We start from the raw sequence: 16450 nt of genomic DNA, 5'->3' as shown, positions 1-16450 counted from the left end.
TCACGGACTCACTAATGGATCACCTGCCTGAAACCTGAGAAAGGAAGCTTCTATTTTCTCTGGTTCCCATTTGCCAATGAATGACTGAATTACTCACCAGCCATGGATGCCATGGTGACTAGAAATGCCTAGCTGCTGACAGCAGTGATGGGTCTCACTAACTCACCTAAATATACCCTTATTCAGTGTGCCAGTGAAATGCTCTAGCAAATTAGAGGGCCCAGCTTACTCTGTGGGAAGTTGTTCTCACATCATGCTGTTGGATTTTGAGTAAAATGGAGATAACTTAGTCATGGTCAGGAGTTAAGTTTATTATTTAGAAATAGAACACAAAGGAGCCTGAGTAGGCAATTTTTTTTTTTTTTTTCTTTTTTTTTTTTTTTTTTTGGAGCTGGGACTGAACCCAGGGCCTTGTGTTTGCTAGGCAAGCGCTCTACCACTGAGCTAAATCCCCAACCCCAAGGGGCAATTTTAAAAGGAAAAAATTCTAAGTTTTCTGGAATGAAGTATACTAATTAGTCATTGATTTTGATATGTGAATTTTGATCAAAGAGGTAGAATATTAAAAGTTTCCGTTATTTATTCTGCCCCTGGGCTTAAATCGCATTCATTTTTCCCCCCTGCCAATAAGACATTCAATTTAACCCACACTCCCAGCTTCATAAGTGAGAAAAATAAAGGAAAAAATTTTAAATTAGCAAAGATTTTGTACTTCAATTAGTCTAATGGCTATGTTATTCTTCCAATATCCAAAGTTTAAAACTCAGCTTGTAAATTTATTTTGTTGACCAAATCACCTTTTAATTACATGCCTTCCAGAAACTCAGTACTGGAATTTTAGTAAGAGATAACAAAATAAAAATATGTTCTCTGGCAGGAACAATTAACCCAACATTAACTAATCTCTCAAATGTGTCGACTTCTACCATGGCACGGAATAGTTGGCAGAAAGCACAGGTATTCAATGTAAGTCCCTTTACTGGTATAAGCCAAAGATTTTATTCTGAAACTAATTCAACAAAAACATTTTCAAACGTTTCTTATTTTAAATTGTGTCTTACAGAAATGTGCATATGAATACAAGTGCCCTCAGGAGTAGAGGCATCAAATCCTCTTTGGAGTTAACGCGAGTGGGGAGACCTGAACTAGGTCTTCTAGAACAGCAGTGTACACTTTTACTGCTAAGCAATTTCTTCAGCCCCAACAACTAAGTAACAAGGATGGCAAAAGGCAGGGGTGAAGGATGCATGAATCCTGGGGAGGGGAAATATCACGGGAGGACTGGAAGCAGGTGGGAATGGAAACAGAAGGCGTTAAGGGCAGGGAGGAAGGAGGGGAGTACTGGCAGAGACAACTGGAACTTGGGGGCATCTTAGGGATGAGGTAGAAACCTAGTGCAATAGAAATTCCCAAAAATCTGAGGGTGTGTGTAGGTTGATGTCAAGGCAGTACATGATTGGACAGTAGAGAGTGGGGCGGGGAAAAGGATTTTGTAAGGCAAGAGAGAGGAGGAAGGAGAGAGATCAAGATGGAGACTACGGAGGATGGTTCAGATTTAGGGGAACTAGATTGATTTTATCTTGTCTAGGTGGGCGGTTTACATCTTTATCAATTGGCAGTGAATTTATTGTGTCAATGAATTGTGGATTGAGAATTTAACATGTAAATCTAATTGCTAAATTAGAAGTTTCTGGAACTTTGAACACAGTATGTGAAAGAAATGGCGGAGAGGCAGTTGGAGCATCTGGTTCGGTTGCCCGAGCTGAGGGAGAATGCACAGGGCCTGCAGAACAAGATTGTGGGTGTGTGTGTGTTGGGGGCGGGGGGGGGCAAGGTAACTACCGCCTAGGGAACCGCACAGAGAGGGCGGCTAAAAGGGAGACAGCTGGAAGGAAGAGGGTGGCTTGCAGACCCTGTGGCAGAGTAGCAGCCAGAGTGAATGGATCCAGCTTGCAGGAACTGATAGAAAACAGTCGCTTTTTTTAATTTTTACCGCAACAGATTCCTAGTAATGGAGGATTTGGACGCTGGATGGCCATCTTCTATAATACATATAAAAATATATTTATACTAAGAGGTGATATTATCATCTCCTAGTGATATTGTTCCACCTGTAGACAGGATCCTAGCATAATCATCCTCCGAGGCTTCATCCAGCAACTGAGGAAAGCAAATGCAGAAACCCACAGCCAAACATTAGATGGAATTTAAGAGAATCCTGCAGACGAGGGGAGGAAGAATTGTAGGAGCCAGTGTTGGAATCAAGGACATCACAAGAAAACCCACAGAATCAACTAACCAGGGCTCATAGGGGCCAACCTAGATCAAACCTACAATCAGGGAGTCTATAGATCTGGCCAAGGTCTTCTGCATATATGTTATGGTTGTGGTCTTTTTGTGGGACGCCTAACAGTGGGTGCTGGGCTTTCTCTGATTCTTTTAGGACCCTTTCCCCCCACTGGGTTGGGGGGGGTGCCTAGTGTTATTGCAGCTTGATATGCCATGTTTGGTGGACATCCATGGGAGGCCCACCCTTTTCTGAAGGGAAAATGAGGATGGGGAAGGTGGGGTGGGGTGGGGGGGAGGTTGAGTTAGCGGGGAGCAAGGAGATGGGAGGTAGGGAGAAAGGAAACTGTGGTCAGGATGCAATATATGAGAGAAGAAATAAAAAAAAATTTAAAAACCATTTTAGAAATAACACAATTAAGCCCAAACTATTTAGTCAGGAGAAGTAAGTGCAAAGTAGAGAGTTTAATGAAGTTGACTAGCACGCAGTGCTCTGAAATTGGCTTGTCTTTAATGCAATAATCCAGAAGACAATCCACTAATTATTGACTTTTAATCTAATAGTGTGAGCCTCTTTAGCTGGCTTCTCCGCTGTCATACATTTTATAATTGTTTTGTGTGTGTGTAAAGACCAGCAACTTGCCTTTAATATCTTTCAATGTTTAAGTGTGAAATTAAAATGTTAGAAGGGCCTTTAAACGTCCAAGCATAAAATCTGTAGGAATCCAATGCACTCTGTTTCAATAATTTTTCTGAAACCTGCTATTGCATTTAACACTCATCTAATTTCCTGGAAAGGAAGAGTTTATCCTGAGTGCTCTAAAGCAAATGGTTACCAAATAATGCAGAAGTCTAATAAGTTATCTGCTTCTAGCTCTACTCATTCATTACTGATAAAATTTAGGAGAGAATAATAGTTATATTATTTTAAAGTGTAAATCAATGACTTAAATCTCTATATTAGCAAGTTTTATATAAATTTTGAAAAGATGTTTCTGCTCATTTCTAAATTCATTACAGGCATCAAAGAATCTATATAGATTCAGCTGTTTATTCTTATGAGCCATTACTACAGGATACATGAGAAATAACAGCAGGAAAAAATACATACGCATACATGCCAACTACATAAATTTGCATAGTACTGACACTTGTTGAGGCCTGCAAGGCTGACGTAGTTCATTAAAAACATTAGGTTTCAAGTGCCATAAAATCTGTAGAATATATAATATAATCTTAAAATATACAATGTGCTTATATTTTAATAGCACTTCTAATTTCAAAGGTTATAATTAACTAACCTTACAGAAACTTTAAAGGCAGACCTACTATGTTTGATTTGTTTGCGTATTCCTAACTTTCTGCTCATCTTGAAGATTAAACAAAGGCTGGCAGGAATTGGCACTTCATGAGTCAGCAACTCTAATTCTCTCAGGCCATCCATGCCTTTGCTTCTAGAATGTTGGAAGATCTCTTCTCACTCTAGTAACTCAAAAGAAGCTGGGGATTAAAACATAATTCCGTCAGATTTCTGGTGATGCAAAGGAACCTCAATGAACTAAATTCCAGAAGAGTCCTAGAAAAGGCACATTTCTTACTGGCAGAAGAGCGGAAAGAGAAAGTCCAAATCCATCAGCACATGTGAGGTGGTGTGACACATAAGAATCCCAAGAACCTCCACAAGGATCCAATGCCAAGCACTTAGGCTAGACCATTTCAAATGGGATTTCATTCAATTGTCACAGAAAGCCTCTGAGGGAACTACTTCAATATATGGTTTTGACCCGTTTCACAAATACAGGGGTTAAAGCTTGACGTCAGAATGAGGGGCAGAGCTGGGCTTCATGTCGAGCCATGTAACTTTGCTGGTTTGGGTTTAGCTCTGAAGCAGTTCAACTTGCCAGGACAGCATTGATGACCAGCTCCATACCAAGCACTATTTCACCTTCTCACTAAGTAAATCCAATACCTATAGAAGCATTAAAGAAAATTAAAAGCCAGCTTTTTAGAACCAGAAGCCCTGCATGGATGCAAGTACCAGGGCTTTCCACTTCAAGCCTCTAGCTCTGCCTCAAAACATTGCACAGCAGACTTAATTTATTCTCAGCTCAAATATTCTAGAATACACATAATAATTTACATGACATCAGTAACATATAGCTCACTGCTTTCCATTCATATATCTATTAGACCTATAAAAATAAGTTATTTTTTAATTTTAATTTAAATGTTCTTTATTTACTTTTTATTATCTGCAAGTGTTTGGTGTATTTCTAGAGAACAGCACCTAGTGTATTGAAGTGACTACATGTATTAGGAAAAACTCATTTGGAACTTTTAGACAATGCTTCTGAATTTATGATGTAAAATAGAGATATCTAGTGTCCTACCCACCACCCAGACATTTTCTAGTCTCAGAACATTCAAATAATGTGAATAAAGATTATAATGTGAGTAGTTCATCAATCCCCTGATTACAGCCAACTTCTCTAAAATAGCACATCTTTTAAAGACACAGATGCTTATAAACTATTTATAAACTGGTGAGTTTATATACTATTACGAAGAAACAGAACTTTTTCATATTTTAGTTTCCCCCCAAATCTGATTCACAGGAAGGCTTTTTCCTAAAAGTTTCCAACAAAAGGAAGTAGAACACTGGCCAAGGACCCCGAGTGGAGCCTGGCAGGCCAGTACTTCCAGAGGACTTGCCTCTCGTATCTTAGCACATAGAGATAAAGGCTTGATAGGAAATCTCAGGCACAGTTCTCCATGAAAATAAAAGTGTTATATAGACAGATGTTGTACCTTCTGCTGTTTCCACTCGATAAGTACCAACTACAATCTAAATTACTGATGGTGGCTTCCAAGTCTTAAGTGACAATGTCATGTAATTGGCAGAGGACAGCTAAAAATGTCTTGAACAATGAGTCATTCTGAACTCCCAATGAAAATAACTGCTTAGAGGTTATATGGGCTTCTCAAGATCTGAAACCAGACTACTGTCTGACCTTGAAATGGATGGACAGTTATTGAGTGTGAGCATGGATAACACTTCCTATGGTGGGTCAGGCACTTTCCTCTCCGCGGAGGAAGAAAAAGAGGCCACACACCTCAAGCAGATGCAGAAGGAGTGGTGACCATAACTCAGGACGTTAAGTGTCATCAGTGCTACACCTCAGCCCCGTCTCTTCAGGTCACTTCACAGCATTCAGATTCAGTGTTTTTAAGCATACACTGAGGCCCAAACAGTGTACCAGAACCAGAACAAACTAACAAACACATGGTCTAGACCTGATAAAGAAGTGCAAATGAGCAAAAAGTGAAAACTCATTCAAGTCCAAAGGGAGAGACTCTTGAGTAGAAATAGAAAGAATTAAAGATTTTGATGCTACAGCCAAATCTGTCTTACTTGTTCTGATTTAACGCAAATAATTCTGATTCACTTTGTTTGGAATCTAAGCTTTTGGGATATTAAATTTTATGCCAAGAATATACAACACTTAAGTCATAAACATATTTTAGTAAAGTTTATTTTTGAACCAAGAAATAGGCAAATTTCTAAAGTAAGAGCAACACAGAATGTTTTACAATATTTTAGTATTTTTTGTTTTACTTAAAACCACCTTGTGTTTTGATTTCTCTAAGTAAATAAAATGGAGCTAAATAACAATCCTATGAACTCTGAGTTCAAAGCCTGAATATTCTCAATACTTATTTGAGCATACAGTAAAACAAAGGCAATTAATTTTCTTGGGCACTCCTTTTCTGCTCAGAGCTTAGCAATCATAAATGTCACATTATTCTGACACAAATAATAATCAAATGGTCCACATAAGCAGCTAGAAATCAGAAACTATCATAAAGCAAGCCAGTAGAATTTATCATTAATATAAAACAATGCCTATGTTAACAGACATGTGTATTAGGCTCCAGCAGAAATATGTCAATAGCTTTACTCAAGGAAGTCCTAGTACAAAGAATCTATGTGATTAACTTAAGAAAACTGTAGGAGGAAAGAAACAGTCCTACATGGTACTAAGCAAAGGAGCCATTCATTACAAGATGACATCAAACAAACAGAAGCGAGCTTTCTACCGGCATGCAACACTCCTCAAAGGCTGATTCCAAGTTCTCTGGCATTCTTCTGCTCTCCCACTTGCTTTAAAAAGTTACATTTATGTAACAGCAGGGTATGGTAGTCATATTTACTCTGACTGGAAAACACTGGAACAACATAGGTACAGCCACACTGACTTCAAGAAAATTAAATACCCCTTAAAATAGGAGTCATAATGAGTCAGTAAGGCGCAGTATTCAAAACATTACATGGTATAGTATGATTTCTGAAAGAGGAAAACTCCACTAATCTTCAATGGAGAAGACCATTAGGAATGTTGAGATGCTGGTTATCAAAGTGGTTCCCCAAGACATTAACTGCAATAAATTCAAAGCCCAAACTAACTTGCATCACCTCAGTTTAATAATCCAATAAATGACAAAAAAGACAAACAATGAAAACAGCATCATATAGCATAGCAATTTCGTTTGGCTCCCTCTGGACAAAATCTTCAGTCTTCCCATGGTTTTACCTAGAAATCCAGTTGTAGAATCAAATTGTGAATCCTATGAGAAAATAAGGAAAATGGAATAAATTCTAAGACTCTAAACATGCACATTCAAACAGTTTACATATTGTTACTAGTACATATTTTTAAAGATAACTTGTACATTTAATCAGTTCAAGTATTTATTAGCTTGGAAATAAGCCTGACTGCTCCATGGAGAATAAAGCAGTCCTCTCAGCAGCTCTTTCATTACCCAATAAGCATTTCTCTCAGTTAAGCATAGTTAAAAAGCATAAATGATTTAGTTTTTTCTAAGTGCAGTCATATGGATGAAAAGCCATTAACAATGAAGGTGAATAATTTGTGTGCTATTAAGCAAGGTTTTGTCCACTTTCTGTTAAGACACCATTTTTCCCAGGTCAAATGTGTGAGCATTTACATACTAGAACTCATATAAAATTTAATACAGTTAGCACAGAAGATGGTAGTGTCTTTGTTTAGACACATAAGTTTGAAAACTGGTAAAATTTCCTAGTGTTAAGAGAATATAATGTTGATGAAGCAACAAGTAGACAGGATTTAAACACAGATATGAAAATGCCAAATTAAAGCAGGGTCAGGAAAGCCTTTAAGATGAGTAGACTAAGCACAGATTAGAAATAATGCACTTGCATTAAAATTTCAATATCCTGAGATGAGAAAGCAACCAACACAATGGGGCTTTGCATAGCTTAGTCTCCACACATTCATGCACTTGAAATCTTTGCTTTGTCACAGGAGTCACTGTATCAGAACCACTTGGATGCTTTCTCACAAAGTATATATGGTGTCTGTGCTCCTCTCCATGAGATTCTGAATGAGCTTATTTGAAGAAAGGAACAGGAATATCCATTTTTCAAAGAACACTGCTTTCAGTGTCTTACTTGCTTTCAGTCATTTCTGAATGCATGTGAAGAAACAAAGGAAGGTCTAGAGAAGCTGGGTATCCAAAGTCAGCATTAATGACGGAAGCCCGCGCTGAGAGTAAAAAGCGCATGCTCTTGAGCTTGTTTTAGCCTAGAAATAAAGGGACCCCGGCTACTCAAATTTGTTCAGTAGATTGTTCAAGGGATTTGCTCAGTAGTAATCCTTAGGAAATAAAGCTGAAGTAAGGGTTTGTTAAGTGAAAAGCATTTAGTTGGTTGGATATAAAGTGCTTTTTGATTGCTTGGTTAATAAATTACTAGTGGTCTACCCATTAAGATTTCTAAGAACACTCAAAATATCCATTAGCCTTCAGACTTTAACAGTGCTTTAAACCCAGAGTTAAATAAAATGCACTGGCTTCAATCTTCACTTTTTATTTATATCTTAGACAAGAACAATGAAAAAGTACATCTGATAGAAATTGTAAACTCGTTAGATTAAAATGGAGCAGAATCCATCAGGATGTGTAATGTCTGGGTCTGACTCTAAACAGGACGAAGATAAGGAGTGAGGGGGCTGGGGAGAAGCAGCCAGGAGCTGAGTAGACTCAAAATACATTGTAGGAAATGCTGGAAAATGCAATAAACTATTGTTACAGTATGTAAATAGACCCTATAGAGTTGTTAACAAGAATGTTTTTAAAAAGGAAATCCATTATCCCTGGTGAACAATTTTGAAAACATCAGGGAAAATTTCTTAGTTAAAAATTTTAATGACTTACCATTTCAGCTAATAGTTTATTTTGATTTTTAACTTCATGGCCTATCTCAATGGAAAGCTGTGAGGAAGAAAGCATATGCATTACTGCTTATAATTTCTCATGAAGCTATATTCTGAAGTAACACTCTCTCCTGATACTGGGTCCAGTGAAATTATTGGAAAATTTCCCACCTTCTAACAATGAACATTTTTCTCTTGTCTTCTGAATATTATTGACCCCTGGGTTAACATTCTTTCCCTGTCTCTCTTATTGCAGCATAATTTATTCTGTGTGTGTAGTGTGTGTATTTATTTACTTATGATTATATAAAATATTTATCTATAGATTCCTTTCTTATATTTTAGCAAATACAAGTACTCACATGACCAGTTCAAATGCAGATATACACATTTAATAGTCCCCTAAAAATAAGGCATTTATTTGAATTTCAGTCTAGATTTATTATGTTAAACTTTTAATTTAACATAATAAATTGCAAATCTCTTAAAAGTTAGTATTGTGTATAGCCTAATATTATATAGAAAGAATCTGAGTATGTCAAACAATAGTATAATTATTTACTGCTGCTATGCAAAATTATACTTTATAACTTACATAACAAAGTGACCAAGGTTTCCCTTCTAATGCACACGACTAAATACAATTGCTGAAACCCTTTGTGAGTAACTATAAAGGTCCTTCTAAATTTAATGTGTGTGAAAAGCATACATAATATCTTTATGAAGTTATACTAATATTATGGAGATCAGCTATGAGGTTTTCCTTCACATTCATCAATCACTCAGATGATACAGCAGGCACCCCAACCTACCCAACTTGCTCATGCCGAGGACAGAAATCCCCAGAACATCACCACTTTCCTCTAACAAAGAATCACACTCATCAACCACAGAGGGATTTGCTTGCTTGTTTGTAGTTTAAGACATTCAATTCTATGTCCTTCCCAATGTGTAACAATTTTTTAACAGATTACCTCATTAGGTCCACAGATTAAATCATCTTAATTAAAATGACTTTGAAAATAATACCATATATCAAAACACGATTTTGAGTACAACCTGAATACAACCTTCCAAAGACTGATATTAAATACCAATTACATGTGACAATGTGGCTTCTACTGAATGCTTAACAAGTGTGTAGTATGTTCATTGCCATGGAAATCAATGACACATACTTTTAAAATCATTTGTATAATTCCTTTAACAGAAGTTTCCTCAGTACTGCTGAGAAGGAACTACACTGAATTCACAAATGATCTTTGTTTTATAGAGAAGAGTTAATACCGGGTGTAGTACTAAGATAAAGCATGGAGAGGGGCAGATACAGCACTGGCAATCTTCCTGAAGGAAGGAAGATGATGACAATACCAAAGGCAGTTTGAGCCTTTACAAACATGGAAAAGGGCACAGCGGTATGCAGAGTACAAAGGAGACTTCTCATTTGTCTCCCTGTAAATCCAAGAGAAGCTGGGAAGAAGCTCTGACGGGCGGGCCATTCTCTGAAGAACATAGAGAACAATCAGTCTACAGAGTTTTATAATAGGAGGATCCAAAGACTTCTGAGAGAACAGGAGGCACTTTAACCAAATTCTACCAATAGCCATGACAACATTACGAAGATCAGCAAGAGCTGAGACAGGTCCAGGAGTTCTCCCATGGGTCTAAACATAAATGTCAGGGCCATGTTAGGGAAGCATGGGAGGGGCCAAGATTCAAATGAGGCTCAAAGATGGAAGTGAGAAAGACGTCAGTTTTATATTTTAAGCCACTAGCAGACAAGCTGGAAGGGCTATTTCACTGGATCCCCCAATGCTCTGACAAGTGAAATTATTGGAAAATAAATTTAAAATTTCTTGTCCTTCTAACAGTGACATTTTCTTCTTCCCTTCCTTACAATATTCAACCTCCTTGTTAACATTCTCTGGTTTTCTTATTCTAGCACATTTTATTTTCTCTTTTATATATTTACTTGTATATTCCTTACATTTCACAACTTACTAGTACCACAGGACCAAGTCAAATACACACATATGCATTTAATATTTCCCAATCAAAATATGACATTTCTTTGATTATAAGTCTAGACTGGTTAAATATTTTTCTTTATTACAGTAACAAATGAGGGAAAAGAACAAGTTAGAATTGTCTATAACCTAAAATTATACAGAAAGTATGCCTGGAACTGTTGGAATATAATGGATTTATTATAATATAAATATAATGATTTAGATCTTGCTAGGTATGGTTTGAGGAACAAAATTAAGCAAAAGTACCACATCTTTTAACTTGCCACATCTTCTAACTTATTCAATGAATGGTCTGAACTTTTGGTGCACTTTGAGCTCAGTGTACCATTTTGAAATGAATCCCTTCCTGTGATGACAATAAGTTCAAAACTAGGAGTTAAAATAGCACTTCTGTACTTACAGATTTTATAGCTGTTACTTTGCTTCTGAGACTTTCAGTGAGTCTGTCATTCTCTTCTTCACAAGCATTATATCCACTATTGGCATAGCCATAGTTCCCATAGCCGCCAGGAGGTGCTCCATCACCTACAAGGTTCAGAGGCACAATGTAGGACTGCAAAAACAGAAGCTACTTTTCAAACCTTAGTAGTTAAAAAAATGCTGAAAAAGACACCCGGACAGCATTGCAGACTATTATAGCACACTGCAAACCAACTATTAAAACTCAGAACCAGATATTACAACAATTCTTTTCACATCCTCTTTTAAGTTGAATATGCATTTTCTTCAATACATATTTATTGACCATGTATTGATTACTTAAAAAAATACTAAAACAGCACAGATATACAAGGATATTTGGAAGACATCTGTTGCACACTAGAAATGTTTTAATAAAGGACATAAACATAGCACCATCTACCCATCAGAGAAACTTGGTTATAAGAAAAAAGGGTAAAAGATAATGTGGAGGGAGGGTTCTCATGGCAGAAAGATGGTAGACTTTTCCTAGCACCTTTTACCTATAATACGCAAAGGGTGTAAACCAAAGAACAAAGTGAAGAGAGGGCCATAGGTGAAAGCCTGAGGAAGAGACACAATGGCTTGTAGAGGCCATTAGCTGAGTCTCAAGAAGTTCACTCATCTTCCAACCAGTATTTGAGAAGCTACCATATGTGTATCTATTTTCGAGATGATGTGGAAGCCGGAAGAGTCGATTACTGTCTACTATAGTACTTGGCAATCACTGGGAAACAACGGACACAGTATACATTAGGCAACAAATCCATACAGAAATGTTTTGGACTGAGGGCACCTCACCAAGTCTTAATAAACTGATGCTACCATTTTCTCTGTAAAGGAAGAAAGCAGGCTACCTAGTAAAGAAGAATGATCCTTTAGAATAAACAATGAAGAGATACCATGAAAGAACTGTGACCCAAATCATTCAGTATCACTTGGAGAATAAACATGGCCATTGAAGTATACTGAATTAGCTTCTGTCCTCCTAGATATGAGACTCTCAACAGAACGGCTCCTTGGTCTCCGTCAGCCATTGAGAAGCCACACTGTTGGATGGTTGGATGGCTCTAAAACTGGAAGGTTTAATCAATATTGGGACTGCAGAAGAACGAAGAGTGTAGTATGTATTGAAGGGACTAGATTGTCCATGGTTGGAAGCATATTCTTTAATGACATCGGAAGCCAGAAGAAAGAGATACCCTTAAAGCTATAGGTGAGCATGGGCTCAAACAGCAAATGCAGTAGCACTGATACTAAGAACAATCATAGTAACAGTGGACAGAGTAGGTAGCAATAATCTAGTAGCTGAAGGACAGTTAGTTATGTGCGCATAAATAAGAATCTCTTTCAAAGCACAGCACAATTCAATTTTATTGAAGTAGCGAAACTCTTGAATCCTTAGAGCTCTGACTATATAACATCAACACTGACCTCTACATTGAACTGTAAGAGCATTAACTAGATTTATTCATTGATATTCTAGATCGCCATAAACACACAGGCACACCCCCCCCACACACAACAGTACTTATGTAAATACTTATAAATGAACTAAGAAGGACAATTTTCCTTTGCTGTTAAGCAACTTTGTCTCATGCTTCTCTATGCTCTTGCATATAATGAGCACTCTCTATGTGTCAGATGCCTATATTTCTCCCTGTACAAAAGCCACAACAAAATGTTAAAGATTTCAAACAGAGGGGACTGTTGTACACATACTGGCTGGCATGCTTTCCCTGAATTTCTCCACACATTTTCAAACAGATTAAAAGCTGGCGGACTGGGCATAATCATTTTTCCCCACTCACCAACTAAAATCAACACTTAAAATATTCTGTGTAAACTCTAACAAGATCTAAGATCTTTAACTTGTTTTATGTGACTAAGGATCCAGGTATGATATATTGTCCAGTAAGTAATTCTGGATGAAGTTAATCACTGGACAATTTCATCAATGAATTTATGCAAAATTAATGGCTATTTTGTTTTATTACTTTTGTTTTGACTCTCTGGCCTATCTTAAATTTAATTTCAGAGTTCTTCCACTTCGTTCTTTAACAGATTATCTCATTAGGTCCATAGATTAAATCATTTTAATTAAAGTGACTAAATTTTTTTTTAATTTTCTTTTTTTTCCGGAGCTGGGGACCAGGCAAGCGCTCTACCACTGAGCTAAATCCCCAACCCTGTGACTAAATTTTGATCCAGAAATTTTTAATGCAGTTGCAAATTTGATCTTTCTTCGCACCATCTTCTACCCACAAACAGAAAAATGAAACGAACTAAGCTAAAATAAAATACTACAGTTACCATTCCTGAGTATGAATGAGACCTGAGTTTTCAGTGAGAATTAATTACTACTATAAAGAACTGTTGAAAGGCAAGTCTTGAAGGTCATCGTCAGCTGACGTAATTTCTGAAAAGTGCTACTTCCTTGAAGCAGGTTCTATCAATAATCAGGTCGATTCATTTAACAGCTCATGTGTAATGTGGCAGGTTTTACATGTGAATGCCTATCAGACTCACCATTCTTTCAAATTTCAAATTCAGGTCAACACACAATGGTAGTTTTAAAAATCTTCATAATTTAACACCAATTTAAATGATACATACTTAACCAAATAATTACCCCTCTTCTCACTGCATTTCGAGCCTGATGATTCTAATTTAATTGAAAAACTAATTTAACATCTTTCTGAGTAATTCTCACATTCAGTCAGAGGTAGAAACCTACTGTCGAGTCCGTGACCTGCATGTATTAAAAACAGTATGCACAAACAAAATTCCAATAGGTCACTGGCCTGACGAAATGTAAACTCCTTGAATACCTCTGGAATGCCTCCGGGTCCTAGCTTCACTCAGGGTGACTTCACTACAATCTCCTGGACACATCATTCACGGCTACTCGGAATCATCCCACCTGGGACTTACTTCTCCCAACCGTCACTGTCACCGGCATCCTTCAAGTTCCCCTGGCTTCAGGAGGTACACAGTGAGCCATTTATAATGAAATTGCTACTGCATTCACTATCTGTTGAACTTAACTTGTACTGGAATGAAAAGTTACCACCTTGGATCATAATTTTGTCATCTGCTTCAGAAGCAATTTGTCTTCTTCCCCTTGGTAACACTGGAAGCTTTGGGAAGCACATGGTGTATCACAATAAATGTCTAATGTCAGTGATGGAAAAATTTAGGCACAGGTGACTAATCTTGTTTGAAAGTAGTTTGTTAGGTTGAGATGAACTACTTTCTTTCAAAGAGTGCAGCTAAATTTACAAATTCCTTCACATGCAACTTGTATATCTATATTATTGACACCTTTCATTGCCCTTATTTTCCAGTGGTTCATTCTATTCCTACAACCAACCTTACTAAAAATACTACTATGTCTCCACACTGTCATGAATATTGTATACCTTCTTATAAAATTAAAAATCCTAACAAGTTGTGAATTGTGAGTTGAAAAAGAGGCTTTATTTATTTTTCTTACCTAATTTCAAGTGTGTGTCCATTTACTGGCTTTAAACACATTACACTTTTTAAAACTGTTTTAATTATTCCAATTTATGACAGAATGGCAACATCCTTTTTAATATTTCATACACCTTTTTCAAGTATTCTGCCCTTTCTTCTTTAAAACATTATTGAGAAAGAACTTCAGAACCAGAAAACAGTAATCTAATTACTTTCTGTAATTACTAGGTTATTCCTTTCCCTGATCCATAAAGGCAAAAACAAGTGTTAAGTCATCAAAACTATCTTCTATTGCCTTAGCAGTAGGGCAAGGTCTAGCTCAGAAACGTTCCAAGTAAATCGCCAGACCTTTCACAACAGGCACTCTAGCAATGACACATAACCTATGTAACTCACTGTTATCATACTAACACATCGTTATTGCTGTACTTAAAGCTTAATACCCACTCCCCAAATGTCACTTATTTAAAAATGAGGAGGAGGAGGAGGAGGAGGAGGAGGAGGAGGAGGAGGAGGAGGAGGAGGAGGAGGAGGGAGGAGGAGGAGGAGGAGGAGGAGGAGGAAGAGGAGGAGGAGGAAGAGGAGGAGGAGGAGGAGGTGGTAGTAGTAGTAGTAGTAGTAGTAGTAGTAGTAGTAGTAGTAGTAGTAGTAGTAGTAGTAGTAGTAGTAGTAGTAAGATCCAGAATGAGTAAAGCAAAGGAAACGGCGAGGCTTGGGAAATAGGACTACTCCCAAAAACTAGCACATAGAGAAAGAAAAACTTAAGACTATTAACCAACTCACCACTGTGCAACCTATCATGTAGGTTTAAACTTTTGTCTAAATTCAACTTAAGGAAACCGCTCGTAACTGGGACAAATGATGTGAACCTTCTCCAAAGAACCCAACAACTCGCTTTGGAACCCCAAAGTCATTGACAGAAGGCCGGTAGTTTTCCTCCCACGCCCCTACTCCCGGCTCAGCAGGTCCTCGGGTCCCCAAACTTCGAACTTCAGCACTGTTCTTACCCAGGCCTGCACGCCTCATCCTGCCACGAGAGGGAAAGGAGGGCAAGGAAGAGTGGGTAGGAAAGGGCCAGGGTCACCCAACCTCGGCTTCAGTCCTAAGGCTCCTCAGAGAAACAACTTTTTGCCTCAGAGCGCCACGACATCAGTAAAGTCTAAACACCGCGCCGGTTTATGTCGTCACCCGGACACATATAGGCGCCCTGCAATGAGATTTTAGTTGCATTCTGGGAAATGTAGTCTTCGGGCTTCTGGGGCACATAGTAAGAGGGGCGTGGTAGGAACCAAGTCTGAAGCGGGCGGGGCTTCCGGAAGGGCAGAGGCTGCTGCTGTGGCTCTAGTCCTGTGAGTCTGGGTCTTTACCTCTTCCAGAGCTGTCAGTAAGGGACTTTATGATGTTAGTGCCAACTTTAGCCGGGGAGAGTTATTCCTCCCTGGCCTGGATGATGGTAACTCATCTTTCTTGATTTTCCCTTGCACTCCCAAAGTCCGAGGAGAGTAAGTCAGTGCAAACTTGGTTCGAGAGTCTCATCTATACTGTCTGATCCTCTTAGCATTAAAGGAAGATCAATCCTCTTCCTTCCTGATCCTGCCCAGTGGAATAGAAAGGGAAAAAAAATCTGTATCTTCCCAGTAGAACATCTTGTAGGGAAGTGGAGAGTCTCTCATTCCTCATTCCTCGTTTAATGCATTTGCTCTATGTCTGGAGAGAACCGTGATGTTTAGCTTTTAAACACTCCCTCCTACTTAGGGACCTTTTAAATAACGCAAATAACTTGCGTATTTCAAACCCCAAAGTCATTGACAGAAGGCCAGTAGTTTTCCTCCCACGCCCCTACTACTGGCTCAGCAGGTCCTAGGGTCCCCAAACTTCGAACCTCAGCTCTTTCTTACCCAGGCCTTCAGACTTCATCCTGCCAGGAGAGAGAAAGACAGA

At 38.1% G+C, this 16450-nt stretch overlaps 1 protein-coding gene across 1 annotated transcript; it reads right to left on the bottom strand.

Annotated features, from left to right (window-relative positions):
* Nucleotides 1-5801: 5801 nt before the first annotated feature.
* Bet1 (Bet1 golgi vesicular membrane trafficking protein) lies at nt 5802-15704 on the bottom strand. The gene is made up of 4 exons (XM_032906977.1): nt 15517-15704; nt 10971-11095; nt 8542-8598; nt 5802-6912 (listed from the first exon to the last, which is right to left on the bottom strand). The coding sequence occupies exons 1-4, from the start codon at nt 15533-15535 to the stop codon at nt 6757-6759; spliced, it is 357 nt and encodes a 118-aa protein (XP_032762868.1). The 5' UTR covers nt 15536-15704; the 3' UTR covers nt 5802-6756.
* Between the last annotated feature and the right edge of the window lie 746 nt (nt 15705-16450).

This window comes from Rattus rattus, chromosome 6, assembly GCF_011064425.1.
Source record: "Rattus rattus isolate New Zealand chromosome 6, Rrattus_CSIRO_v1, whole genome shotgun sequence".
In the NCBI taxonomy this organism is placed as follows: Eukaryota; Metazoa; Chordata; class Mammalia; order Rodentia; family Muridae; genus Rattus; species Rattus rattus.
The sequence above is the reverse complement of the archived record's forward strand: the minus strand, read 5'-3'. Positions and strand labels throughout refer to the sequence as shown.

What these genes read in the sequence shown, in the direction of transcription:
- Bet1 (XM_032906977.1), bottom strand. An exon ending in AAGTAACAGCTATAAAATCT is followed by an intron (nt 8,599 to 10,970) that starts GTAAGTACAGAA and finishes TCTTCCTCACAG; the next exon opens with CTTTCCATTGAGATAGGCCA. An exon ending in ATAAACTATTAGCTGAAATG is followed by an intron (nt 6,913 to 8,541) that starts GTAAGTCATTAA and finishes ATTTTCTCATAG; the next exon opens with GATTCACAATTTGATTCTAC.